Below are 27,821 nucleotides of genomic sequence, written 5' to 3'. Positions count from 1 at the left end.
GTTCCAAGATGGTTCAGCGAGTGTGGACCGCGGCAGCGCCAGCAGGTTCCAAGATGGTTCAGCGAGTGTGGACCGCGGCAGCGCCAGCAGGTTCCAAGATGGTTCAGCGAGTGTGGACCGCGGCAGCGCCAGCAGGTTCCAAGATGGTTCAGCGAGTGTGGACCGCGGCAGCGCCAGCAGGCTCCAAGGTGGTTACAGCGAAGATGGACCGCGGCAGCGCCAGCAGGTTCCAGGTAGAACAGTAAGGTGAGTTCGTCTCAGGGTCAGCCGCGACAGCGTCAGCAGGGCTTCTCGACTCCGGGATACAACTGCCGTGCTACTCCGGGGCTGGCCCAGATATAGGACTGGAGTCCTTTGATGTCCGGACCCTCTCGCCTGGGGGTCAGAGGGGCCGGGATGATGGTGTCCAGACACCCAGCAGGGGGTGGAGCCAGCGCTCAGGGAGGCCCGAGGCAGATCGAAACCAGGCATCCGGGGACGGTGGGAGAGCCATCGAAACTCCCCTCTCCTTGTCTCTGGTTGAGTGGCCACTCTACCACCCGGAGGGCTCTTGGTGCCTCGATGGCGGGCTCGCTGGGGCCGTGGCCGCGGCTGGGCCGGGACCACGTGTCTGTGACGTGATGGGCCCAAGATGGCGTCGGGCCTGGAATGAGGGTCCGGGGTGGGCACCGGACCGGTAATGCTGGGGCGGCCCGAGTGTGCCGTGTCAGTGGTTGTGGGCCGCCGGGTGGCGGATCTGGTGGTTTGTAGGTCGTGCAGAGGTGTGCCAGAGGCCGACCCGGGCTGGATGGAGGGCCGATGTCGTCCGGGGCCCGCCATGAGGGAGGGGTAGGACCACGCCACGAGGCCGGGTCCAACACACGTCCCCTCCAGCTGAAGGCAGGGGAGAGTCACCCATCTTCTTGGGGATTCTCCTCGCCAAGGCGGAAGAATCTGGAGAGGCCGTCAGCGTTGGCGTGGTCGTTGCCAGGGCGATGCTCCACGGTGAAGTTCACCCCTTGGAGGGAGATGGACCAACGTAGCAACTTCGGGTTCTCGCCCCGCATCTGCATCAACCACCGCAGGGGCCGGTGGTCGGTCTGTACTCGGAAGTGGGTGCCGAAGAGGTAGGGCCGGAGCTTCTTTAGGGCCCATACGACGGCGAATGCTTCCCTCTCGATGGTGCTCCATCGTTGTTCTCGGGCCAGCAGGCGCCGGCTGATGAAGGCCACAGGAAGGTCAACTCCGTCAGAGTTCATTTGGGAGAGTACGGCCCCAATGCCGTGTTCCGAGGCGTCCGTTTGGACGATGAACTCTCGGCTGTAGTCGGGGGCCTGGAGCACCGGGGCGATGCACATGGCAGTCTTTAGTGTCTCAAAGGCTACTTGGCACTCGGGGGTCCAGTGCACCTTCGGGGGTAGTCTCTTGGAGGTTAGTTCTGTGAGGGGCCCCACAATGCTCCCATAGTCCTTTATGAACCGCCGATAGTATCCAGTGAGCCCCAGGAAGGCTCGGACGGCGGTCTGGGTAACGGGGGGCTCCCAGGCCTGGATGGCGTCGATCTTGGGTTGAAGGGGAGCCACTTGGCCGCTCCCCACTTGGTGTCCCAGATAGGTCACGGACCCTTGACCGATCTGGCACTTGCTGGCTTTTATTGTTAGTCCGGCCCGTTGGAGGGCCGTCAGGACCTTCCAGAGGTGGGTCAGGTGCTCGTCCCAACAGAGGCTGTACACCGCAATATCGTCCAGATAGGCGGCACTGAACTCTTCCAGCCCTGCCAGCACCCGATTCACTAGTCTCTGGAAGATGGCCGGAGCATTCTTCATGCCGAAGGGCATCACGTTGAAGTGGCCATCGGGGGTCGAGAAAGCGGATCGTTCTTGTGCGCCAGGGGTGAGGCCGATTTGCCAGTATCCGGCCGTGAGGTCGAAGGTGCTGAGGTACCTGGCGGCTCCCAGGCGATCGATCAGTTCATCCGCTCGGGGAATGGGATGGGCGTCGGTCCTGGTGACGGCATTCAGTCCCCGGTAGTCGACACAGAACCGCAGCTCCGGGGGCACCCTGGGGGCGGCGGCCTTAGGGACCAGGACGACGGGACTGGCCCATGGACTGTCTGAGGGTTCGACTACCCCTAGGGCTAGCATCTTGGAAACTTCGGCTTGGATGCAGGCCCGGACTCGGTCGGGGGCTCGGTAGGCTTGGTGCCGCACGGGCGGACTGTCCCCGGTGTCGACGTCGTGAACACACCACTGGGTGACTCCGGGGGTGAGGGAAAATAAGTTCGCAAATTGACCCAGCAGTTTCTGGCAGTCCTGGCGCTGTTTGGGTGTCAGCGCGGGAGAGAGGGAGACCCCCTCGACGGAGCCATCTTTCTCGGAGGTGCTCAGGAGGTCTGGTAGAGGCTCGGAGTCGTCCTCTGCTCCGTCATCGGTAGCCAACAACAGGCTCAGTTCGGTGCGGACAAAGTGGGGCTTGAGCCGGTTGGCGTGTAGGACCCAGAGGGGGTTCCGGGGGGACTCCATGTCCACTAGGTAGGTGACGGGGCTCTTGCGCTCCACCACTTTGGAGGGCCCCGTCCATTTGTCCTGGAGGGCGCCGGGGTCGACCGGGGACATGACCCAGACCTGCTGGCCCGGCTCAAATTCAATGGACGAGGCATTTTCCTCATACCAGCGCTTCATCTCCTCTTGACTGGCCTTCAGGTTGGTTTCGGCCAGTTCCCGGAACTTCCGAGTCTGGTTGCGTAGAGTCAAGAGGTATCGGAAAACATCGGGCGGAGTATCGGAGGCGGCCAGCTCCCAGCCTTCCTTGACCAGGCTGAGGGGGCCTCGCACAGGGTGTCCATATAATAGTTCAAAGGGGCTGAACCCCAGGGCTTCTGGGGTACCTCCTGGTAGGCGAACAGGAGGCATGGCAGCAGAACGTCCCATTTGCGCCGGAGGGGCTCTTCTAGGCCCTTGATCATTCCTTTCAGGGTCCTATTAAATCGCTCCACTAGTCCATTCCCTTGAGGGTGATACGGGGTGGTGAACTTATACGCGACCCCGCACTGTTGCCACATGGACCGCATATATTTCGATATAAAGTTGGTGCCCCGATCACTTACGACCTCTCGGGGGAAGCCGACTCTTGAGAAGATCCCCATTAGCGCCCCACCCACTACGGGGGCTGTGATAGTCCAGAGGGGGATAGCTTCTGGGTAGCGGGTGGCATGGTCCACCAGGACGAGGATGAAGCGGTGCCCCTGAGAGGTTGGAGGATCCAGGGGCCCCACGATGTCGATCCCTACTCGCTCGAAGGGAGTGGTCACCACGGGAAACGGTTGGAGTGGGGCCTTGATTTTCCCCCCACTCTTTCCGCTGGCTTGGCAGGTCGGACAGGTTCGGCAGTGGTTGTACACATCGCTGCGCATCTTCGGCCAATAAAAGTGCGTCACCAGGCGGCTGTAGGTTTTGTCCTGCCCCAGGTGCCCGGCGAGGGGCACATCATGTGCCAGGTTTAAGAGAAAGTCTCTGAAGTGGAGGGGGACGACTAGCACTCGGCCGGCCCCCAGCTCGGCGATCTTTTGTTCACTGTACAGGAGGTCCTGGTCCCAATAGATCCAGTGGGTCCCCGAGGAGTCTCCTGTGGCTTGCGTGGCGGCTTGTTGTCGGAGTCCCTCAAGGGAAGGACATGTCTTTTGTTCCCGACGGAACTGCTCGCGGGTGGGGCCCCCTTCTTGGCGCCACTGGGCTAGTTCGGGAAGGGGCCCGAGCTCGGGAAGTTCTTCATGGCTGGGGCCCTGCGGCCCCAGTTCGGGTTCGGCCGTGGCGGGTGGCGGAGGTGCCGGCCATTCAGGTTCTTCGGGCAGATTGTCTTCGGTTGGGACGGCGTCCCGGGTGGACATGGATCGGGTCATTACGCAAACCCATTCAGGAAGGCCTAGCATCCCCAGATGCTCTCTTCGCTCGATCTGTGCCCAGGGGGAACTTTCCAGGTCGTTCCCTAGGAGGCAGTCCACCGGGGCATCGTCTCGGACGGTGACTTTCAGCATGCCGGACACTCCTCCCCACTCGAAGGGGATGCGAGCCATCTGGCACAGGCTCTCGGAATTGTCCGCTGACCGGACAGGGCACAGAACGTGGGGCAAGATTTGTTCTGGGGTCACCAGATGGCAGCAGACGGCGGTTATGCTGGCCCCCGTGTCACGGAGAGCCTCCGCCCGGCGTCCGTTGATGGTGACCCACTGGCGGTACTTCTGGGTGTTGATCGGAATCTGGTCTCGGGGGATCATGTCTTTGTCGCCCAGGGAGGCGAGGCACATGGCCGCGGACTCCCATTCTTCTGGTTCCATAGGGACCTCTTCTTCTACATCCTTTTCTTCGCTCAGAGCAGCTGCAGTGATTTGTCGACCGGGGGGCCCGGTGGTGCCGGGCCGCTGGTTCATGGGGCAGAGAGGATCATTGGCGTAGTGACCTAGCCGCTGGCATCTGTGGCACGTAACGTTGGGGCGTGGCCCCGGTCGGGCTGGATGGGCCCCCCTCGGGCTGGAGGCTGGTTTAGAGGAGGCGGGCGAAGACCCCGGCGGGAGGTCTCGGCCTCGGCTGATGCCAGACCCCCCGCCTCGCGGCTGGTGGTTCCCCGGTGACCCTCGTCCGTATTCTCCTGTGGTGTTCCGGTGGACGCGGTTGCTCGCCCACCGATCTGCTTCGACCGCTAGCTTTCGCGGCTCGGTCAATTTGCTGTCGAGGAGGTGCTGTCGTAGTTCAATGAAGCAGTTGTTGGAGGTGCTCCCATAACATAAGGTCGACCAACTGCTGGTAGGTAGTGACCTGACTGCCTTTGACCCACCCCTCGAAGGCTCTGCTAAAAAAGTTCACATATTCCACCCAAGTGGTACCGGGGATTTTTTTACAGTCTCGGAACCTCTGCCGGTACATTTCGGGGGTGAGTCCGTAGCGCATGAGTAGGGCCGTTTTCATGTGTTCATAGGAGGTCATTTCGGTGTCAGGGAGTTCCAGCAGGGCGTCCCTCCCTTCGTTGACTAACTTTCCCCACAGGCCGCCGCCCCAATCCTTCCGGGGCACCCGATGGGCGGTCATGGCCACCTCGTAGGCTTTGAACCATTGCTGGATATCATCGTTCTTGTAGTATTCTTTGACTACATCTTTCGGTAGGTGAACCTTGGTGTCCACGGGAGGGGCCGGGGTCTTGGCCCCGGCCGCGCTATCTTCGTTGATCTTGGCTTTGATTTCTAGTTCTCTCAGGCCTCGTTCGTGTTCATATGCTAGTCGTTTTTCTTCGAGGTCACGTTGTCTCCGTTTCTCTTCTAGATCCCCCTCCAGCCGTAGTTGCTCGAGGGCTATCTTTTTCTCCGCTAGCTGGAGTTCTCCGTCTAGCCGGAGTCGTGCAAGCTCCAATTCGTGTAGCCGGTTGCGCTCTCGTTCTCGAGCGTCTTCATAGATGAGGTCCGCGTTTAGTGTTGCGGTTCTTTCCCCCGTCGGGGGTGCGCTGGTTTCCTGTTGCCCGTTCGGGCTACTCTCCTCTTGGGGTGGTCTGTCTCGGGTTTCCACCCAGGCTTGTAGGGACAATTTGAAGTCCTCTTTTGTGCTCAGGCCAGTGGTAGCGATACCCATGTCTTTACAGAATTGTTTTAGTTCTTTGTGGCTGTATTCTTCTATCTTCTCTTTCTGGAATTCGGCAGGTAGGTTGGTTCCTTGGGTCGTCATGGTCTCTGTGTGTTTTTCTGTCGTAGCGGGTAGATCACTCTCTGTACGATTTTGCGTTGGCTCGGATCGCAGCGCCTGCCACCAATGTTAGAAAGGCGAACCTTGGGGAGGCAGAAGGTGTCTGACTGACCACCCCTAGGTCTACCCCTCCTTCAGAGAAGGGACCGAGCGATGTCGAGAGGCCTCCGACGTGAGGGCCCTCTCCTAGAATCGTACAGCAGAGTAACCACACCACTACAAATGTACACCACACGCAGATAGAGTTTTCAATCTTTATCTGGCAATAAGTATCGTTTCAATATATACAGCAGATCCCGAGATCTGGAAAGTCTTGTGACAAGGGGCAAGGTAGCGGGACTGTCTTATAGATGGTCGGTTGCAAGGAGACTCTACGCACAGCTCTCAATCCTCGAGCTGGGGGGTTCCGGAAGGTTGGGCCGCGGCAGCGCCAGCAGGCTCCACGATGGTTCAGCGAGTGTGGACCGCGGCAGCGCCAGCAGGTTCCAAGATGGTTCAGCGAGTGTGGACCGCGGCAGCGCCAGCAGGTTCCAAGATGGTTCAGCGAGTGTGGACCGCGGCAGCGCCAGCAGGTTCCAAGATGGTTCAGCGAGTGTGGACCGCGGCAGCGCCAGCAGGTTCCAAGATGGTTCAGCGAGTGTGGACTGCGGCAGCGCCAGCAGGTTCCAAGATGGTTCAGCGAATGTGGACCGCGGCAGCGCCAGCAGGCTCCAAGATGGTTACAGCAAAGATGGACCGCGGCAGCGCCAGCAGGCTCCAAGGTGGTTACAGCGAAGATGGACCGCGGCAGCGCCAGCAGGTTCCAGGTAGAACAGTAAGGTGAGTTCGTCTCAGGGTCAGCCACGACAGCGTCAGCAGGGCTTCTCGACTCCGGGATACAACTGCCGTCCTACTCCGGGGCTGGCCCAGATATAGGTCTGGAGTCCTTTGATGTCCGGACCCTCTCGCCTGGGGGTCAGAGGGGCCGGGATGATGGTGTCCAGACACCCAGCAGGGGGTGGAGCCAGCGCTCAGGGAGGCCGGAGGCCGATCGAAACCAGGCATCCGGGGACGGTGGGAGAGCCATCGAAACTCCCCTCTCCTTGTCTCTGGTTGAGTGGCCACTCTACCACCCGGAGGGCTCTTGGTGCCTCGATGGCGGGCTCGCTGGGGCCGTGGCCGCGGCTGGGCCGGGACCACGTGTCTGTGACGTGATGGGCCCAAGATGGCGTTGGGCCTGGAATGAGGGTCCGGGGTGGGCATCGGACCGGCAATGCTGGGGCGGCCGGAGTGTGCCGTGTCAGTGGTTGTGGGCCGCCGGGTGGCGGATCTGGTGGTTTGTAGGTCGTGCAGAGGTGTGCCCGAGGCTGACCCGGGCTGGATGGAGGGCCGATGTCGTCCGGGGCCCGCCATGCGGGAGGGGTAGGACCACGCCACGAGGCCGGGTCCAACAATCCCACTCCAGGGACTCTCTCCACTCTCAGGCTTCAAATGGCTCTCATGGCCTTGCTCAGAGAGGGATGACTTCTCTTCAGAGAAAGGCACATGAGGCAAAGATGAGAGAAGCTGCTCTTAGGATTGAAAGGCAGGAACTTGAGGTTGCCCTGGCCAAAGAGAAGCTTGCTCGAGCTAGAGAGCATAGAGAGAGTGTGTTAGAACCCACTGGTGGCAGCAATATCCTTAAGGATAAAGATAGGTCCTATGAAAATAGACACCTAAGCAAGATTGTGCCTCCCTAAAAAGAAGGGTATGACATCCACAAGTGGATTACTGCTTTGGAGAGGGCCTGCAAAGTGCAGCAGGTACCCCATAGTCAGTGGGCAGCAATCTTATGGCTCTCCTTTTCTGAAAAAGGAAGAGATAAGCTCCTCACAGTTAGTGATGGGGCTGTTAACAACTACTCTGTCCTGAAGAGTGCTCTGATTGATGGGTTTGGCCTTACCACTGAACAGTATAGGTTGATGTTCAGAGATACTCAGAAGACACAGAGTCAGGACAGGACTGATTTTGTTGATTGTGCCACTAAGGCTCTGGAAGGATGGTTATTGGGAAGTCAAGTTAGGGACTATACAGGATTGTATAATTTGATCATGAGAGAGCAAATCCTTAGCAACTGTCAAAACCAGCTATTGCATCAGTACCTGATTGACTCTGATATGACCTCTCCCCAAGAATTGGGAAAGAAGGCAGACAAATGGGTCAGAACCAGGATCAAGCAGAAAAACCAGAACCAAGGGGGTGATCAGAAAAAGGCAGACCAGAAGGGTAATGAGCAGAAACAAAAAGACCAGAAGTCTTCACCAGGCCCCCAAAAGGCACAGGGGGAGGGTGGCTACAAAAAGAACAAACAGAAACAAGAAGGTCCAAAGAAGCCCTGGTGTGGATACTGTAAATCAGTCTCTCACTGGTTTAGTGGGTGCACCAAGAAGGGCACAGCACCAACCACCATTGCCCCTAAGTCAACTTTTCCCCCTAGTCCAGCGGTTAGTGGTGTTTCCCAGCAAAAGGGTGTAGTAGGGTTAACCCTGGGAACTGAGGTGGACTCTGGCCTAGTCAGAGTACCAACTCAGGCTGTTTTTGTCTGTGATGGGGACATAGCAATGTCCTCTACTGTAAGTCCCAGTAATCTGAGCAAGTACAGACAGACACCTTTTATTAATGACAAAATGGCTCAAGCCTACAGGGAAACATGTGCCAGTGTCACTATGGTGACACCTAACTTTGTGAACCCTGACCAGATCATACTAGGTGAGACCTACCTAGTGACCAACGCTAGCAATGCCACTACCTCCCATAGTATGGCAGTTGTTAAATTATTCTCCTGGGGAGGGGTAACTGGCCTCAAAAGAGTTGTTGCGAGTTCAGACCTTCCAGTAGAGTGTCTGTTAGGTAATGATCTTGAAACCTCAGATTGGTCTGAGGTGCAGTATAGGACACATGCAGAAATGCTGGGAATATCAGCACATGTCCTTGCTGTGACCAGGTCACAGGCCAAAAAGTGCTTACCTGAACAAGTGCTGGATCTTGAAACAATAGACCAGACGCTACCCAAGAGAAAGAGCAAGAGGGTTAAGGCAGTGCCTTCCCCTTGCCTCAGGTTGAGGATCAGCCCTCCCAGGAGGATGATTCTGAGATCCAAGAGGGAACTGTCCTAGAAGAACTTGAGCCTGATCAGGTTGAGTTTCTTGGGACAGGGGGACCCTCAAGGGCAGATCTGAGGCAGGCTCAATTAGATTGTTCATCTCTTGAACCCCTCAGACAGCAGGCTGCTGCTGAGGCTGCTGGGAATGCTCAAGGTACCCATGCAGTGTATTGGGATGATGGGCTCCTTTATTCAGAGGCTAGAGACCCCAAGCCTGGTGCTTCCAGGAGGTTGGTTATACCTCTGCAATCAATTTAGGGGCTTCCTTCTTACCTTGGCCCATGATATTCACCTAGCAGGACACTTGGGCCAGAATAAGACTTGGGACAGGCTTGTCCCTCACTTTCACTGGCCCCATATGTCAGAAGATACCAAGGAGTATTGTCGCTCCTGTGTTACCTGCAAAGCCAGTGGCAAATCAGGTGGCACAACAAAGGCCCCCTCATACCACTACCTGTGATGGGGGTACCCTTTGAGAGAGTTGGGATAGACATTGTAGGACCAATGGACCCCCAAACAGCACCTGGGCACAGATGTATACTGGTGGTAGTGCATCATGCCACCAGGTATCCAGTAGCTATTCCCCTGAGGACCACAACAGCTCCTGTTGTGGCAAGGGCCCTACTTGGAGTTTTCTCCAGAGTGGGGTTTCCAAAGCAAGTTGTCTCTGACAGAGGTGCAAACTTCATGTCAGGATATTTGACTGCAATGTGGAAGGAGTGTGGTGTCAACTATAAGTTCACCACCCACAGTGCAATGGGCTTGTGGAAAGATTCAACAAGACCCTCAAAGGGATGATAAAAGGGTTACCTGAAAAGCTGAGGCGAAGATGGGACATCCTTTTACCCTGCCTTCTGTTTGCTTACAGAGAGGTCTCACAAAAGGGGGTTGGCTACAGCCCTTTTGAGCTTTTGTTTGGGCATCCTGTAAGGGGACCCCTATGTGTTGTGAAGGAAGGATGGGAGTTACCTCTCAAAAAGCCTAAGCAGGACATAGTGGACTATGTACTTGGTCTCCGCTCCAGGATGGCTGAGTATATGGAGAAGGCTTCCAAAAACCTTGAGGCCAGCCAAGAACTTCAGAAAGTTTGGCATGACCAAAAGGCTGTGCTGACTGTGTACCAGCCAGGATAGAAAGTGTGGGTGTTGGGAGCCAGTGGCCCCAGCAGCACTCCAGGACAAATGGTCTGGACCCCATACAATAGTTGAACAGAAGGGAGATGTCACCTATTTGGTGGACCTGTGACTCCCAGAAGCCCCCACAGGGTGCTTCATGTCAACAGACTAAAAGCATTTGTTGACAGGGCAGACATGGGCTTGCTCATGGCTACAGATGAGGGGCAGGAGGTAGAGAGTGACCCTCTCCCAGACCTGCTTACTCAGTACCCTGATGATCGGTCAGTAGATGGTGTAGTCTTTGCTGACAGCCTCTCTGAACATCAGCAACAGGACTGCAGACAAGTTCTTCAGTCCTTCAGACATCTGTTTTCCGTGACCCCAAGTCAGACAAGCTGGTGTACCCATGAGGTGGACACTGGTGACAGTATGCCTGTCAAGACTATAATCTACAGGCAACCTGACCATGTCAGGGACTGCATTAGGACAGAGGTCCAAAAGATGTTGGAGCTGGGAGTTATTGAGCCCTCAGAGAGCCCTTGGGCCTGTCCAGTAGTCCTGGTGCCAAAACCTCACACCCCAGATGGTAAGAGATGAGATTCTGTGTGGACTACAGAGGTCTCAATGCTGTCACTAGGACAGATGCCCACACCATCCCCAGGGCAGATGAACTCATTGATAGATTGGCTTCTGCCAAGTTCTTGAGCACATTTGACCTGACAGCAGGCTACTGGCAAATCAGATTAGCTGAGGATGCAAAAGCCAAGACAGCATTTTCGACCCCAGGAGGACATTATCAATTTGTGGTAATGCCCTTTGGTTTGAAGAATGCACCTGCCACTTTCCAAAGGCTGGTGAATCAAGTTCTCACAGGACTGGATGACTATTGTGCAGCTTATCTATATGATATTGCTGTCTTTAGCTCCACCTGGGAGGATCACCTGAGAAATGTTTTAGAGGCTCTGCAAAAGGCAGGCCTTACTATCAAGGCCACTAAGTGCCTGATAGGGAAGAGCAAGGTTGTGTATCTGGGCCACCTGGTAGGTGGGGGTCAGGTTCAACCACTGGAGAGCAAGATCCAGACCATCAGAGACTGGACTCCTCCAATCACCCAGACACAGGTCAGAGCTTTCTTGGGCCTGTCTGGGTACTATAGGAAGGTTATGAAAAACTATGGGTCCATTGTGACACCACTGAATGATTTAACTTCCAAAAAGATGCCAAAGAAAGTTCAGTGGACAGTTAGCTGTCAAAAGGCATTTGATGACCTGAAGTAGGCCATGTGTACTGCACCCATTCTGAAAAGTCCAGGTGACTCCAAAGAGTTCATAGTCCAAACAGATGCTTCTGAGTTGGGCGTGGGAGCTGTACTTTCACAACTGAATATAGATGGTCAAGACCAGCCCATTGCTTTCATAAGCAGAAGGCTGACACCTAGAGAGAAACGTTGGTCAGCTATAGAGAGGGAGGCCTTTGCTGTGGTTTGGGCCCTGAAGAAGCTGAGGCCATACTTGTTTGGCACTCACTTCAAGATTCAGACAGACCACAAGCCCCTCCTATGGTTAAATCAGATGAAGGGTGAAAATCCCAAACTTCTTAGGTGGTCCATTTCCCTACAGGGGATGGACTTCACAGTGGAACATAGACCTGGGACTGACCATGCCAATGCAGATGGACTCTCCCGATATTTCCACTTAGAACACGAAGACTCAACTGGTCAAGGTTAGTTTAATGTCCCTACGTTTGGGGGGGGGAGGGGTGTGTAGGAGAGTAGGGTCTGCTTCCTATGGTCACCCCCACTTTTTGCTTTACTGGTTTTCGACTTAGATGTGGCTGTGGGCCTGCTAATCAGACCCACAGCCCATATGCACTCTCTCTAAATTTACACCATGTACTCTAGGTACATACACAATTGGGAACTGGTTCACCTTATCAGCCCCTGTAGAAGTGTACCCTAGGTACTCAGGGCATAGGTGTAACCAAGGCCTACCAGGGGCTGCAGCATGTATTATGCCACCTCTGGCTGGCCACTCAAACTGACAACTGGCTGATCACTCAGCTGGGGCAAGGTCGTGTAATCACCCCTTGCTTAGGTATAGTATTCCTATATCTACCCTTAAATATAGACACACAGTAACCTATAAGTCGCTCCTATGGCAGGCCTTAACAATCCTGGAGGCAGAGTGCTTGGTTATGTGTGAGATGGTGCTCTAGCATGAGCTGAGCCTGTCTGCAGCTTTTGGAACCATGTCCTTCCAGCTGTTCTATGATATTGCCATACCATATACTCCTATTTCACCTTACCCGTCTCACCGTGCACATCACATCCCCATTAGTTTAAATCAGCACACTCACCCGTTTGATCGGCACTTTAAAAGAACTTATTAATTATGCACCTCTTTTACCCTGTTTTTCATTCTAACCTGGGCTCGTTTTCACTCTTTCAGCTCTCCTTGATAAAGGGCGCCCCGCCCGAAATGCATTGGAGTTCGTATTTACAAATGACCACGTTTGCATTGAAAAGATCGACATTGATATGATGTAAATATCAGTAAGAACCTCGATATAACTATTATGGAATAAAAAGAAATTTTCAACTTTCAAAGAAAAACTTTGGAATCAATTCTTTTGATCCTTCATGGAGTGCCTCATTTGGGGATGTATCCGCATATCTATGCGTACACCACATGTTCTATGATATTGCCATACCATATACTCTTAAGTGCATTATGAACCTCGCGGTTAAATGCTAACTTTTGTTTGGCTTTACCTAAACATGTTGTGTAAGGTGTCATACGCATTGGAATACTCCAATGTTGTTGCTGACTATCCCGGTTAAAGTTAACCAGAGCCCCAGCGTCACAAAATGGGACGGTGCTGCCACAGACACAAGTCTGACCTCCTGCTGCTGGGAGTCCTTCCAGTCACGGAAGTTTGGACAATAGGTTTCGTGCCTGGAGAGGTGCGAGCACCACCCCAGACAGGACTCCTGGTGGAGCAAGGAGAGATGGTCGTCTGTCAGCCTGTTGCAAGCAGGTGGTTGGAGGGGTAGTCACGAAGGGGAGAGAGTATCCCCTCCAGAAAATTTTGGTTTGATGTTAAAGACCTCCAGAGGGGCAGGTGTGTCTGTGGGTGCTGCGTCCTCTTCCAAGCAGAGGCTACACATCTTGTGCGCTGCAGTGGTTGTGCGGGTATAGATGTGGCTGGAAGCTCCTGGCCACAAAAGGAACGAAAAGAGGTTTGGGGGTGGCGAGGGGCTATGGAAATGCCGAAGGACCTGGCCGCATCTCTGCTGTCGTTGAAGCATTCCAGCACTGAATCCGCCTTGTCTCCGAAAAGATGGGAGCCATCAAAGGGCATGTCCATCAATAAGCGAGGCTTGGACAGCCCCTGAAAAGTCACTTGTTCTCAGCCAGGCGTGGCGTTGGACTGTCACAGTCGAAGAAACTGCTCTGCCCAGAGAGTCAGTGGAATCCAGTCCACATCTGACCGTGAACTTAGCTGTATCTTTCCCATCTGCAGCAGCCTGGGAGGGTATGACCCAGGCCTACTTCGGGACAATTGGTAGCACCTGCGCAACCAAATCTCATAGAACATTGGAGTCAAGGCAGCAGTATTCACCGACAGCAGAGCCAGGCTGGTGGAAGAAAACGGCATCTTCCCATAGGATTTCAGACTCCCCCGCAGGGAATGCATCAGGATTTACATTGGAAGTAGCGGCTTGGACCACCAAGCTCTCCAGGGTAGGGTGTTGTGTGAGGAAGTTGGGGTCCCGGGGGGCGGAGTGGTGGCAGGCAATCATCCTTCTTACAGGAGCCCTTGTACTTGGCTTGGACCAAGTACCAGGCAGGGCGTCTGAAAGGGCCTCAATGGGAGATGCAGTCCTGAGGGGGACACTCCCTGCTGAAGAACCTCCTTCAAGACATTTCTCTTGACTGCCCCGGGTGGCAGGCTAAGGTGCTGGACCTCAGCCATCCTTCTCACCACCACTGCAAAGGATATTCCCTTCTCCATAGCCTTGGTAGGAGGAGAGAACATGCCATTATCTGGAAGTAGTGTCCAGTCCACTGGCTTCCGCCAAGTACTCACACCAGACCACTTTTGGGTCACATAGCTGGTATTCTTCAGGGTGAAGAGAACCCTCCCACTCCTACAGAGTCCTAGCCCATAAGAATAGGGCTCAGGCTCCGGCCATTAAAGGCATAGCTCCAGTCGGCATCAGACGACGCCCCTATAGCTCCGTTGGGGATCAGAATGGGGGCGGCGCTGGTAGCATCGGGATTGGCACTGGGGAAAGTCGAGGTAGTATGTCCGGCGCTGGTCAAGATCCGTCTGTGGATTTAAGGTGCCTGACTGGAGCCCTCCGGAGCCACTGGTGCGGAAATAAAAGTAGGGGCCCCTCCTGAACCTACGGGCCCGAAGGTGCTACTCAAATATGAGCCACATGGCATTATAAAACTCTTGGGAGTTGATCGGGAGTGGCTCCAGCTCCCGGAAACTCAGAAAAGCGCGGAGCAGACCAAGGTGCTGGCTCAACAGCAGAGCCAGGCATCGAATAGCAACGTCCATGGTCTTGAAGGCCGATGGATGAGGCAAAGTCGAAGACCTCTAAGTTTCTGCTCTTCTTGCAGTGGGACTCTCCCAAGTGCCCTGACGACTTGGAATGTGCCGAAAATTGAGGCTCTGAGACCGATCCTAGGACCTTCCTCTTGACCATCAAGACCGTGCAACATCAAGACCATCATGATGTTGCACGACCAGCGGCAAGGAGCTTGAAGGACTGCTCCCTCAAGGCCTTGGATGCATGGCATGGCAGTCAGTCTTTGCATCGTGGTCATGTTCCAGGCACCAGAGACATACAAGATGCGAGTCAGCACTGACATCTGTAGATGACAGGTTCTGCAGGGCTTGAAGCCGGCCTTCTTAGTGTACATCCCTGCCATACAAAGAGAAGAATGCTCCAAAAACATTGACAAAACGGCACAAAAGTAGTTAAAAAGTAAGTGACGGGGTAGCTCTCTCGGGATCTACACTTGACTGGTGCAGAAAGAAAAGAACTAATGGCAGTGGGTTGGAGTAGTGCCTTTATAGGCACAGCTTATGTAATTTTCAGTGTGACGATGCCAAGTGAAGCTAAACGACGCAATTCACATGTGCAGAGGCACTGCTCATGAAAAATATCCAGATCTAGTCCGACGCCTGGGGATAATGCTAAGGTAAGGAATCTGCAGCTAAACGTCTCTAACAGATTGTAAAGACAGCAGTGCTTGGTGAACGTGTGCAATGAAGTCCAGGGTCCAGCCTGACAGAAGCCTACACCAGACACTCTGCAAGCTAACACAGTTGTCGCAGCTTTGGCTCTGATAGAATGAACCCACAGGGGGTTGCTTTTTGGTCAATGCATAGCAGATCTTAAAGTAGAGAACAATCCATCTGGAAAAGGGCTGTTTCTGCACTGCTTTTCCCTTTGTTGCCCCGGCAAACAAAGAGCTGATCGTTCACCCAGTGTTCTTTGGTGAAATCAATGCAGAATGACAACACTCTTTTAAGGCCCAAGCAGTGGAGACCCTCCTCCTTGGAGGGGTGACACAAAGAAGGTCAGAACCATGATGATCTAGCTTAAGACAGAAAAGTTGCAAGGGTTTGATTAACGAGTTTGTCTGAGAAGGAGCGGATGTACATAGGGTGAACAGAAAGGGCTTGCAGCCTTCTAACCCTCCTGGCTGAGGTGATGGCCACCAAAATGACTGTCTTTATTGTGAGGAGTCTTTGGGGGAAACTAAGCATGGGTTCAAAGAGTGAGCTCATTAAGAAGGTTAAAACCAGATTAAGGTTCTACTGGGCTGTATCAAATGATTTAAATGGAAACAGATGTTCTAGATTGTGAGGAAATGCCTCTTTATGTAGGGTCACCACCACATTTTTTGACAAATGCTGCTGTTTTTTTCAACTCAGAGTGCACAGAGGCTTGCTAACCAGACACAAGTACCCTGACCCTTAAATGTGTATGTTTGATTCGCCTACACCCAACTGGCAAGAGCGAACTCACTTCTAAGTTCCCAGTATATGGTACCAGGAGTGGAGCGTTCACAGCCTCTTTTTAAGTGCCGGAGTGCACTGTGCCACATCTTTCCTTGTTTGCCTGTATTAACCCTACTGCAAAACAGTCTCTAATTCATCTGGGCATTAGACAAGTGGCAGGGGGTAAGCCACTATGCAATTTAGCTGCTGGGGAATTTAGCACCCACAATCCCTTCCAGGCTCATCAGCTGTACCAAATCAATGCTACTTAAAGGGTTTCACTGTCCCACTGTGCGGGACGCATGCAGGCCACACCTGGGCGAAGCCCAAGCCAAGGACAGGCCAGTCCTGCACCCGTCAGTGCCAGGAAGTGGTGGGGGGTCCCCCCCTCACACCATTTGGCCTCATCCATTACCATCACTGCGACAAGCAGGACTGCTCTTATGTCTGGCTGGCATTCATACCAGAACTAAAAGTATTTCGTTTTCGTGACACAGGGTCGCCTCCTTTATTTATTCTTGAAGGGTCCACATTTAAATTTCAAGTGCCATAACCTGGGACATTTCAACTGTGTGGGGGCTATTCCTGTTGAATTATGCGGACTGTTAGAACTTTCTTGATTTATAGGTATCTTAACACACTTAGCTTGATCTATAGCACCTAGTCCACTTGTATCCGTTGTACAGTCGCCTTTGCAAAAATTAAGCAACAGCAGTGAAGACGGTGAAATGGATAGTGGCGGATAAAACATCCGAAATGGGTAGTAAGCTCCCTCTTCTGTAGCCACGGTAGGGGGCGGGGGCATACCAAGGTATGGGTACTGGCATCACCCAACTCCTCTCACCAGTCCGGCTCTTCAAGTTGGTCTGCTAGAGGGTCAATAGATCCCTCCCATTTCTCCTCATGCTCCTCTGGCTCCCAGTCAGGGCGGTAAGGAACGCCAGGGCTGAATAGCAGTACAAAAGTACCCCCTGGCAGTGGAATCGGCATTGTGGAAGGTACCGTGAGGTCGACCGGCACCAATTAGGATCCAGGCCTGGATCCTTGGGGAACCTGCGGTGCCGGGCCGTAGCCAGCGGCAACGAAGGCCTAGGGCCCCAAACCGAGTCCATGGGGCCGAATGCACGCCTGCTTAGTCAGGCTGCAGCGCTTCGTAAAATTGACGAAGCTGGGCAGAGGACGCTCCGGGAAAGGGAAGGAAGCATGGAGCCATCCCAGCGGGCTCCGAGGAAGGAGCTAGAGAGAAGCAATGGTCCGTGTACCGGGTCAGCAGAAGGACGGGGAGAAGGCGAAGAGCAACAATGATTCTTTGCCTTCTTTTTGTGCTTTGACTTACCGGAGGATTCCGAACACTTCGAAGAGGAATGGTACTGACTCAACGACCGGTCCCGCAACCTTCCTGTCGAAGGGGACCACAAGCGCATGGAGAGAATTGCCGTGCCTCCAATAACTTTCAGGACCGCTGCCGCAAAGACTTCAGGTTTGTCATGACATGCTCCCTGCGTTCTCGTGTCCACCACAAGGGGGCTGAACCGTGGGACTCTCCAGTGTCATAATAAGCTACTGGACCCTCCGGATCATGCATATACTGACTTACAGTCATTTGGGCACTATTTGGCAATTGATATCCATTCCTAATCCATGCCGGGTTTTGTGGAAGCCAGCCTGCTCTTGCCTGAAACTCCATTACCTAGAATTCCCTACTCAACTGCTTCATCTCCATCCCTGCAGGCCAAGGATGGGTGGAGGAATTCAGCTCACATGTGGCTGGCTGCTGCTAGCCTGCTCACACCTGATGCTTTGATTACTGTGAGCTCTTTTAAGCCCGATCTCCCTTCAGTCCAGTGTTGGACATTGTAGTTGTATTCCGGTGAGACCGATCCTTGTTTCCTGAGCTTTTGATATTCCTTGATTACTGAGCTATAATTACTCCTGGTTCCTTGATTCCTGAGCTATAGCTATTCCTTTGTGCCTGAATTAGCACAGCATGCAGTGCTACCTTGTTTCCTGAGTTCCTGAGCTACAGTTATTCTTTATTCCTGTTCCTGAGCTTCAGCTATGTTCCTGATTTGCAGTGCTCTCTTGACTCCTTGTTTCCTGGGCTATAGTAATTTCCTGTTCCTGAACTAGCACTGCCTGCAGTGCTACCTTAGCTCTTGAGCCTTTGCTCAATTCTTGTTTCTGCTCCTGCACATCCTTCAGTGCTACTGTGTTTTCTTGTCTTTTGATTCAGTACTATTCTAGTATACCATTTTAGCCTCCCCTTCTGTATATGCTTTTCCAGTCCCTGCTTTTATTCCCATTTCATTGGTTCCAGTTCCTAGTTTCCGGTCTTTCTCTTCCTGCTGCTTTGCTTCTTTTACCTTGTATGTTTGTTACTTGCTTTCTGCCAAGTGTGCCCTGTGATGTCCTTCCTTTACTGTTAAGCACTCCTCCTGGCTAGCTCCTTGTCTAATTGTGCTTGTATTTAGTTCTTCCCCTTTGCTGTTACTGCCTTGCGTGTTCCTGTTTCATCGCCAAGATCCGTGGGCACAGCTGACAACCTAAGTGGTGTTTCATGTTCACTGTGAGTATTGTCTTTGAGTTACATTTATAACACCACCATAGTTATCAGCTCCACAGGCCCTGCCTTTGCATGGATATCCTATAAGTGGGTATTTGCAGTCAGTATCCGTAACAGCAGTTGTGGGTGAGGAACTTACTGAGCTTCAGTTTAACCATGTGGAGCTCCCGAGTGCTTTACCCCACATTCCCTTTATTGTTAATGTTGTTGTGTGTGTGTGTGTGTATATATGTGTATATATGGCTGCACATCCAACCTGGGTGTAGTTATTCTGAATGCTAAATTGCCTCTCGAGGGCCCATCCTTTGCGCTTAGCCATTTTATTCCTTCGTTCAGGCTTCCCCCTTGGATCCCTTTTCTCCTATGACACCCTGTGTGATCCAGGGCAGTGCTGTACTCCTTTTTCTGCTTCATTTTCTAACCAGTCACCAGTCTTGGCCCAACTCCCTGACTGTGTCCCAGACAGTGCCTGACAGGGTTCATGGCCCGGCAGTCGGAGCACGACTTCGGATTGTGGCCGCGCTCCAGGCACCAAAGGCACATGAGGGGCAGATCAGTGACTGACATCAACTTGTGACAGGAGTCACAGGGCTTGACGCAGGCCTGATGATGGGACATCCCACATGCTATCAGGAGCTGGAAGACTCCAAAAAGAGGACGACAAAAGTCCAAAAACATTTTGTCAAAAGTGTCTAAGGGGCATGCTCTCTCCGGATCTGTGCTGGCTGGCGTGGAAAAAGATAAATACTGACGTCAGCGCGCAGGGGCGGCGTCTAAGTAGACACTGCGACGTCAACCCGGCAACCAAGACGCCAATGACGGGCGCGGAGTCGACTGACGCCACCTACCGATGAGCAGGGGTACTGCTAAGAAAAAATTTCTCCAGATACAGTGACGCCTTGGACTAATTCTAAGGTAAGAAATCTAGAACTAATGGTCTCTTTCAGATAAACAGTGCTCATGGAATGTTTGACTAATAGACTAAGTAATATAAATGTAACAATTCGAGTTGCTGGACACAATAGTGAGATGGGCCACGAAAAATAAAACAGATTTTAACACAAGTAAAATGTAATTCCTTACCTGTCTTCCCATGTATCCACATGCCATATATGTAAGAATTGGCTGCAGCATCACATGCACTGTGGTAGCTTTTTTACTGAGAGTGGTCAATATAGTGAATAAACCATCCCCCACAGATATGGCATCCAATCCACCATGAAAGTTTTCATGCTTGGTCAGATGTAGCCCACTCGCACCTAATTCAAACAAGAAAATCATCTTATATAAAAATGTATAGGTTTCTTAAAACAAGGGGAATTATGCAGCAACAAAACAATACAGTATTAAAAAACTTGTACACTTCAAATAGGGTCATCAATTAAATGATACCATGCAATTTTTTATTCCACGGTCAATTATTTACGCGAACCACCAAACTCAGCCCATAATGAGAAATTAACTTGGTATTACAAACTAAACAAACAAAACCAGCCAAATATTCATAGGACTCATTTACATCACCATATACAACATGCCAAAATTCCAAGTAAAGCCCATCCCACCTGTCTAAAGTTAAAGTGCCACTAGTAGCAATCTAGGCACTTATGCTCACAAATGAACCAGATGGTAACTTTAGCTTTGTTGTTCGCAAAATTGGAAACTCCTGCAGACAGGACTTTGCACGCCTTGTCTTTACATAGATGAAAGCACTAAGACGAGTAGGATTTCAGGAATTCCTAGTCACAATCCACCTACAATTCCTCAAGTCTTAATTCACAACTGCAAATATCTGCCCCGCCCCATAATAATCTACTCAATTAACTTCACAGACTTCTGCAAATGGATGAAATTCTGAATCTTTGCACAATAACGTTATTAAAAAACAACAATTAGCATCACCTCCCCATCTATATGCTCTCAGATCATATATTCATCAAATCTATATACATTGCTGCAATCTCACCCAATTCCGCATACATGTACACTGCCTCTTCATCCATCCTTATTGGCCAACTGCAATCTATTCCTTGTATTAAACTGTCCCTCCTACTTCTTCTAGAAAAAGACTACATTCACATTAACATGTTATCTTTTTTTGTCCCCTTTATCTTCTCTCCCAAAACAGCTTAATTAGACCAGTGCAATTTACAAAGTGTAAAATTCACAAAGTTACGCCATTATGCCACTTTGTGTATTCACACAGCATTCATAGTAAAAATTCATTGCGAAGGCATGGGGAAAAAAAACATGAGCAGCTGTTGTTCTTGATCCGTTTGTGTTTTTTGTTTTTGCACAAATAAGTGCTCATGTCAAAAACTTATATAACATATTTAGAACTAAAATCTAGTACACTTCTCCATTTATTCACTCAAATCAATAATTAATTTAAAACAATCATTGAACACAGCCAGTTTTCAGTGCATGGTGTTTGGTAGCAGATGCGTTCAGATCTTGTAAGTGACTTCCTTACTTGCTTTGGTTCTTTGGTATAGCAAGATGATGATTTCTTGGGTTTTTGGCTTTTTAGGTTAAGTTTGTAGTTAGGTCATAGTCTCTGCATCATGAAAGAGATGCTATCTTGATCTTTTGAAAGAATCTAAAGAAACTCCTGCGGATAAGCTAATTTTTATAGGTTCATGTGTACTGTGGTCATGAAAGACCTTTGGGTCTTTTGGGGGTAACCTTTGATTAATATTTGAGGCAAAAATTACCTTTACTGTGAGAAGGTTTGCTACTCAACTGTGATTAGTTCTAGTAATATTTCCATGAAAGTAAGGGTGTCCCTTGAGGATGGTACACTAGTTTTTTTTCAATGTAATTTGGATCAGAGGTTTTAATTTGAACCAACATGTACAATCTGGGAAGGGTTGATTTTAGGCAGTTTAACTTGAACAGTGCTTCTTAGTGCCACACATCCTCCCATGTATCCTTCCGCAGCTCATTCGTATAATAAAGTATACCTTCTTTGGACCTCGAGGACACCTACTCCCACATCCCTAACGACTGAAAGCCTCAACGGTTCATTCAGTTCAAGTTTGGCCAATGACTCACGTAATTCAAGGTCTTGCCCTTTGACCTGCGTTCTGCACCAAGACACTTCATAAAGTGCCTGGCTGCAGTAGCAGCCCCTCCACGGGGGAGTAGTCATGGGAAGAATTTAAGTATTTTTTGTAAACAGTTGGGTAGTGAAAGCTTCACCAAAGGCAAAAGAAGAAGACATTCATCTCGATGTGCATACCTGGCAGTTCAAGTACCTGTGGCTGCAAGTCAACTTCTCCAAATTTAAGACCAGGACATCCAGCTCAATTTTCTTCCTGGGTACTCATCTGAAAGCCAAATGCTGTATTTGACCAGCAAACACATGGTCTAGAGCTGTTGGAGGGATCTTATGGGATGAAAAAGTCAACTTCAAGACAGCTCCTGGCCCCTTCAGGGACTAATTTCCTGCCTCACCATGGTACTGCTGTGCTCCCTCAAAATTTACACCCTGCAAGAGGAACCATACTTGCAATGTCTGGACCCAGAGACCGGTAGGACCAGGAGAGTCCCGTCCATCAGCTGGGGACTGACCAGCTCCTAATCATGGACTTATAATATTCCCCTTATGACGTACAGTCTCAACCTTTTTTTAAATGTCAACTATATCTCTATTGTTGTTTTGCATTTAATACAATACAATGACAAGTAAGGTGAAGAGTAGAAGCACCCCAGCAACGTACATATCATGCACCAACAGACTGTACTCTATTTCTCTCAGATGTCCCTCAGCGCCCACTCCATTGTAGTCTTAGACTCCACCCGTTGGATACTCCCAACAGAAATATTTTGTCTACTATTCCTCCCCCTTACTAGAGGAACCATCAAATGCACAAGTTACTAACCTTCGGTAACAATATATCTGTAAGAAACAGTAGTTAGTGTTAGATTTCTTACCTTAGAATATTCCCAGGCATCAGACTGGATCGGGAAAATTTTGCGTAGCAGTACCCCTGCGCGTCGGTAGGCGTCGTCTGCGTCCTGGTCACCGGGATGATGTTGGAGTACTTAGACGCCGCCCTCGCTGACGTCAGTTATTGTACATAGTTTTCCGCGCCAGGAACGCAGAGCCATTCCAGACACCGACACTGGTGCCATGAAACTAGGGCCCTGAAAGAGATGTCCTTAACCCTAGATATCGGTTCGCAGAACAGGGAGGATGGGTGGGGCGGTAAGGAATCTAACACTAACTACTGTTTCTTACAGATATATCGTTACCGAAGGCATGTAACTTGTGCATCTGAAAGAAACAGGTTAGTGTTAGATTCCTTACCTTAGAATAGATACCCCAGCAATACCAACCCCGGTGGTGGGTCTGCGAACCAATAATCACACCAGAAAGTCCTTGAGGACGGAACGGCCAAAGAAGCCATCCCTCCGGACTTGACTGTCCAGGCAGTAGTGTCTTGCAAACGTGTGCAGCGAGGCCCACGTAGCTGCCTGGCAAATGTCCTGCAAGGGCACTCCCCGGCCCAGGGCAGTTGTAGTCGCCGTGGCCCGGGTGGAATGAGCCGCAATCCAACTGGGGGCTCCTTTTTAGCCAAGGAGTAACATGCCTGGATACACAAGATGATCCACAGCGAGATGGTCCGCTTGTGCACCGCTTTTCCCTTCTTAGCGCCCACGTAACCAACAAAGAGTTGGTCATCCACCCGGAACTGGCGTGTGCGATCCAAATAGAATGAAAGCGCACGTTTTGGGTCCAGACGGTGGAGCCGATCTTCCTCTTTAGAGGGATGCGGTGGCGGAAAGAAGGTGGGCAAGGTGATAGACTGCCCGATATGGAAGGCCGTGACAACCTTGGGCAGGAAAGATGGCTTAGTACACTACACAAACTTGTCCGGATGGACAGAAAGGAAAGGGGGTGTACAGGAAAGAGCCTGGAGCTCACTCACTCTCCTGGCAGAGGTGATGGCAACCAGGAAAGCTGTCTTCAGAGTAAGAAGACGGAGAGGACAGTTGTTAAGTGGCTCAAAGGGAACGCACATCAGAAACTTAAGAACAAGGTTCAAGTCCCACTGAGGCATCACAAACGGAACAGGAGGGAATGTGTGTGTGATGCCCTTCAGAAAGCGATTTACAATAGGGGACTTGAACAAAGAAGGTTGATCAGGCAGCCTTAGAAAGGCTGGAAGGGCAGAAAGGTAGCCCTTGATAGTGCCCAGAGCAGAACCCTGCTGGGCAAGAGAAAGAAGGAAGAGAAGAACCTCAGAAAGAGGGGCAGCAACAGGATCCACAGCCTTTGCTGTGCACCATGCCACAAATCTGTTTCACCTGCAGGTGTATACCGACTTTGTGGAGGGACGCCTGGCTGCCAGAATGACATTACAGACTTCAGGAGGCAAGTCAAATGGCCTCAACTGTCGCTGCTCAATCTCCAAGCATGGAGGTTGAGACTGGACAGGTTCGGGTGGAGGACCGTCCCCTGCTGCTGTGACAGAAGGTCCTCCTGAAGAGGCAGACGAACCGGGGGATCGACTGACATACTGAGTAGCTCTGGAAACCAGTACCTTCGTGCCCAGTCCGGGGCAACAAGGATGACTTGTGCCCGGTCGCGATTGATCTTCTTCAGCACACTGGGCAGAAGTGGTATAGGCGGAAAGGCGTACAATAGACTGCAACTCCACACGTGACGAAAAGCGTCGCCGAGCGAGTGCCGCCTTGGAAATTCCAACGCGCAGAACTGCCGACATTACGCGTTCTCTTCGGTGGCGAATAGATCCAACCAAGGCTCTCCCCATCGCTGAAAGAGGCCTTGCGCCACGTCAGAGTTCAGACGCCATTCGTGATCCATCATGCACCGACGGCTGAGTTCAGACGCCCTGGCGTTCAGAGAACCTGCCAGGTGTTGAACCACCAGGGTCACGCCCTGATGTTCCAGCCACTGCCAGAGGCGCAGAGCCTCCCGGCAAAGGGTCCACGACCCCACCCCGCCCGGTTTGTTGCAGTACCACATGGCGGTGGTATTGTCCGTGAACACCTGCACTACACTCCCCCGGACAGAGGGGAGGAATGCCTTCAGTGCTAGACGAATCGCCCGCAGCTCCAAAAGGTTTATATGGAGCTGGGACTCCGCCGGAGACCAGAGGCCTCTGATCTCCGCCTCTCCCATGTGGCCTCCCCAGCAGCCCTGGAGGGACGCGTCCGTCACAACTACGTGCTCCGGTTGGGGAAGGGAGAGGGATCTGCCGCTGACCCAATCGCGGTCCGTAAGCCACCACTGCAGCTGTCTCGCAGTGCCCTCCGAGATCAGGACATGGTCGGAAAGGTTGCCCTGATGCTGGGCCCACTGAAACTTCAGGTCCCACTGCAGAGCCCGCATCCGCCACCGAGCGTGATGCACCAGAAGGATGCAGGAGGCCATCAGCCCCAGAAGCCGCAGCGTCAACCTGACCGAGACCCGGGATAAAGGTCGAAAGAGTGGAATCAGAGCCTGAATATCCCAGACCCGCTGTTCGGGAGGATAAACCCGAAACTGCGCTGAGTCGAGAACCGCTCCGATGAAGAGGAGCTTCTGAGAAGGACATAGGTGTGACTTCGGCACATTGATGGAGAATCCCAGCTGATGCGGGAGGTCTGCCGTCGTCTGGAGGTGGCTGACGACTGTCTGGGGCGAGCCCGCCTTCAACAACCAGTCGTCGAGGTAGGGGAAGACTGAAACCCCTAACCTGTGCAGATGAGCTGCGTCCACCGCCATCACCTTTGTGAACACCCGTGGGGCGCTGGTAAGGCCGAAGGGGAGCACGGTAAACTGAAAGTGCTCTTGGCCAACCGTGAACCGCAGGTAGCGCCGGTGGGCCGGCAGGACGGGGATGTGGAAATAAGCGTCCTGCAAGTCCAACGCTACCATCCAGTCTTCTGGGTCCAGGGCAGCTAGGACCTGAGCCAGTGTCAGCATTTTGAACTTCTCCTTCCGGAGGAAGCCGTTGACGTTCCGGAGGTCCAAGATAGGGCGTAGGCTGGGTAGCTTTGCCAGGAAGGTGGTCCATGTTTCTATGGTCATTTGGTTTTCTGACTCGAGCGTTAACATAACGTTTTTGGGCATTTTGAGCTATCTGTGGTAATTTGGTAGCTGTCCATCTTAAACGTCTCAAGTTGATTGTTGTCGTTTCCCCCTCTATTATAGGGGCTTCTTGATGTTTACGTGTTGTTATTTTCAGTTCAATATGCTGGACCGAATGATCACTGTCGGGTGAGCATTTAATTTGAAACCTCTTAATTAACCCTAGAAGGGGGAAGAGTAACTATTGTATAGTCCAAAATTGAACTTGAGCGGGGACCAATATACGTGCATTTGGCGGGTTTATCCTGCTTTATTCTCCCGTTTAGTGCGCGAATGCCTAACTGCACGAGGTCCGTTATGAATTGCCGGCCCACTTTATCCTTGCGGGATACAATCGGAAGCAGTTGCGTTTCCACCGCCCAGATTTTGTTTGCTGTGATGATGTTGTCTTCCTCTTCTTGGGGATGTAATAAATTTGCATTGAAATCTCCTGTAATGATTATCTCCCAAGTTGGCTGTTCAAAGCGAAGTTCCGTGATGACATCAGTAACTTTCTTAAAAAGCTCTTTTTTAATCTTAGGTTTTGGGTGGGCATAGATATTAATGAGTATGATGGTGCTTGCCCCTGTGGTTGTGCCCATTTCCATTTGTATTATTTGCATGGCAGATGTTGTTGATGCCAACTATGAGGATTTAATTTTCAGTGCTGTAGAGATGTAAACAGCAAGGCTCCCTTTGGCTTGTCCATATTGCTGAGTTTATGTTGCATTCACATAGTGGCCTATTCTACCTGGGACCTCAACTGGGGCTGTTAGCCAAGTTTCTTGGAGTACAACTATTTCGTGTCTATCCCAGGACTCTGTCTTTTCTTTATCTAATAGGGTTCATTTTGCTCCAGCGATGTTCCAGGATAAAATATTTATGGAGGCATTCTCTATTATGCAGAGTATACTATAATTTCATTCCTCCCTCCACCCTAAGGTGGGCGGTCCAGAGTTTGTTCTTCGCTGTTGCTCTGTTTTTATGTCATCTGCCCCTTTAGCGCCTCACAGAACCGAATAGACTACAGATTTTGTTGTTAAGCTCTGTCCTTGGGAGGCACTTAAGAATGGAGACGGATAACGTGGTATTACCTCTTTGGTAAGCGAGATTCTCCAGTCCTCAAATTCAGGTGTTTCTTGTAAAATGGCTGTGACTATTTCTTCATTCCTCCATGTTGCTAGTGTGCCTTCCTTTCCTGTGTTATTTCCAGGGTTAACAAATTCTATTGCAATTAGGTCGGCAGAAGTTAAATGCTGTAGTGTAGAAATGCAAAGGCACATCTACTTTCATAGGATCTTTCTGATTGCCTTTCTTTGTGCTTCTCATGCCACTGTTTTGGCCTTGCTCATGTGAAGTTATCAAATAACCTGTCCTTGCAGTTTTTTCCTTTTCAGTTTTACTGTTAATATTTCCATCCTCACGATCCGTATTTATGTTCATCAATAGCAAATCTCGCGAGCTCTTGTCTCCCTTCACAGTGACTTGCCTGTCTTGTTTGATATTGGCTTTGCTGGATTGTAAATTGAATCTGGAAGTCATGTTGAAGGGTCATTTTCTTGAGGGGCGAAAGTCAATTGCTGAGCTTTACTTACTATTTCTTTGGGAACTTTGTTTATCAGTTCCCTTGGGGATCCTTGTCTGCACACCCCTGATTTTAGGTCTTTATTAGTGTTCCTATCTGTGGGATCGCCATTTTCTTGTGCAGTCAGAATCTTTCCTTGTTGAAACTTTATTGATTTGGTGGATTGTTTTGTTTCCAATGCCCTTTATTTGTCCCGTTATGCTCCCCTCTGGTTTATTTGTTGTGGGAGTCTCCCGGTCGCTACTCTCGAAGCTCCAGTTTATACTGCTCCCCTTTAATGTGTGTATTAAGGATTGGTCGTAGTTGCTACCCTCGGGGTTCTGCAGAGCCACAACTGGACTGTTTACTCTTGGCTCGGCTACTTTCGGGAAATGCAACACCTCCTTTCAGGTGGACTGGTTTTCTTCTACTTCCCCTGGTGGTTCTTGGTGTTTCCGATTGCCATTACAAAATTAAAGATTGGGTAATTATCTGGGACATATTTATTGGATGTTTTGCTAGTATATGGTCGATTTCTAGCTTTCCTAGCTCTTTTTTTTTGTCTTTTTGTTAAGGGTGGTTCTTGCTTGTTTATTGTACTTGACTGCTTAAGCGTTTGTGGATTCGATTCAATGCACGAAACATGACTCA

At 51.3% G+C, this 27,821-nt stretch overlaps 1 protein-coding gene across 4 annotated transcripts in view; it reads right to left on the bottom strand.

Moving 5' to 3' along the window:
- BIRC6 (baculoviral IAP repeat containing 6) overlaps window positions 1–27,821 on the bottom strand; it is a 2,208,279-nt gene that overhangs the window by 735,461 nt on the left and 1,444,997 nt on the right. For all 4 annotated transcript variants that reach the window (XM_078648748.1, XM_078648749.1, XM_078648751.1 and 1 more), the window contains one exon: window positions 19,609–19,784. In XM_078648748.1, coding sequence (XP_078504874.1) covers window positions 19,609–19,784 — 176 coding nt within the window. The remainder of the gene's footprint in view (window positions 1–19,608; window positions 19,785–27,821) is intronic.

Source organism: Lissotriton helveticus, chromosome 6, assembly GCF_964261635.1.
Source record: "Lissotriton helveticus chromosome 6, aLisHel1.1, whole genome shotgun sequence".
NCBI classification, from domain to species: Eukaryota; Metazoa; Chordata; class Amphibia; order Caudata; family Salamandridae; genus Lissotriton; species Lissotriton helveticus.
Note: the sequence above shows the minus strand (reverse complement) of the source record. Positions and strands in the feature narration are given on the sequence as shown.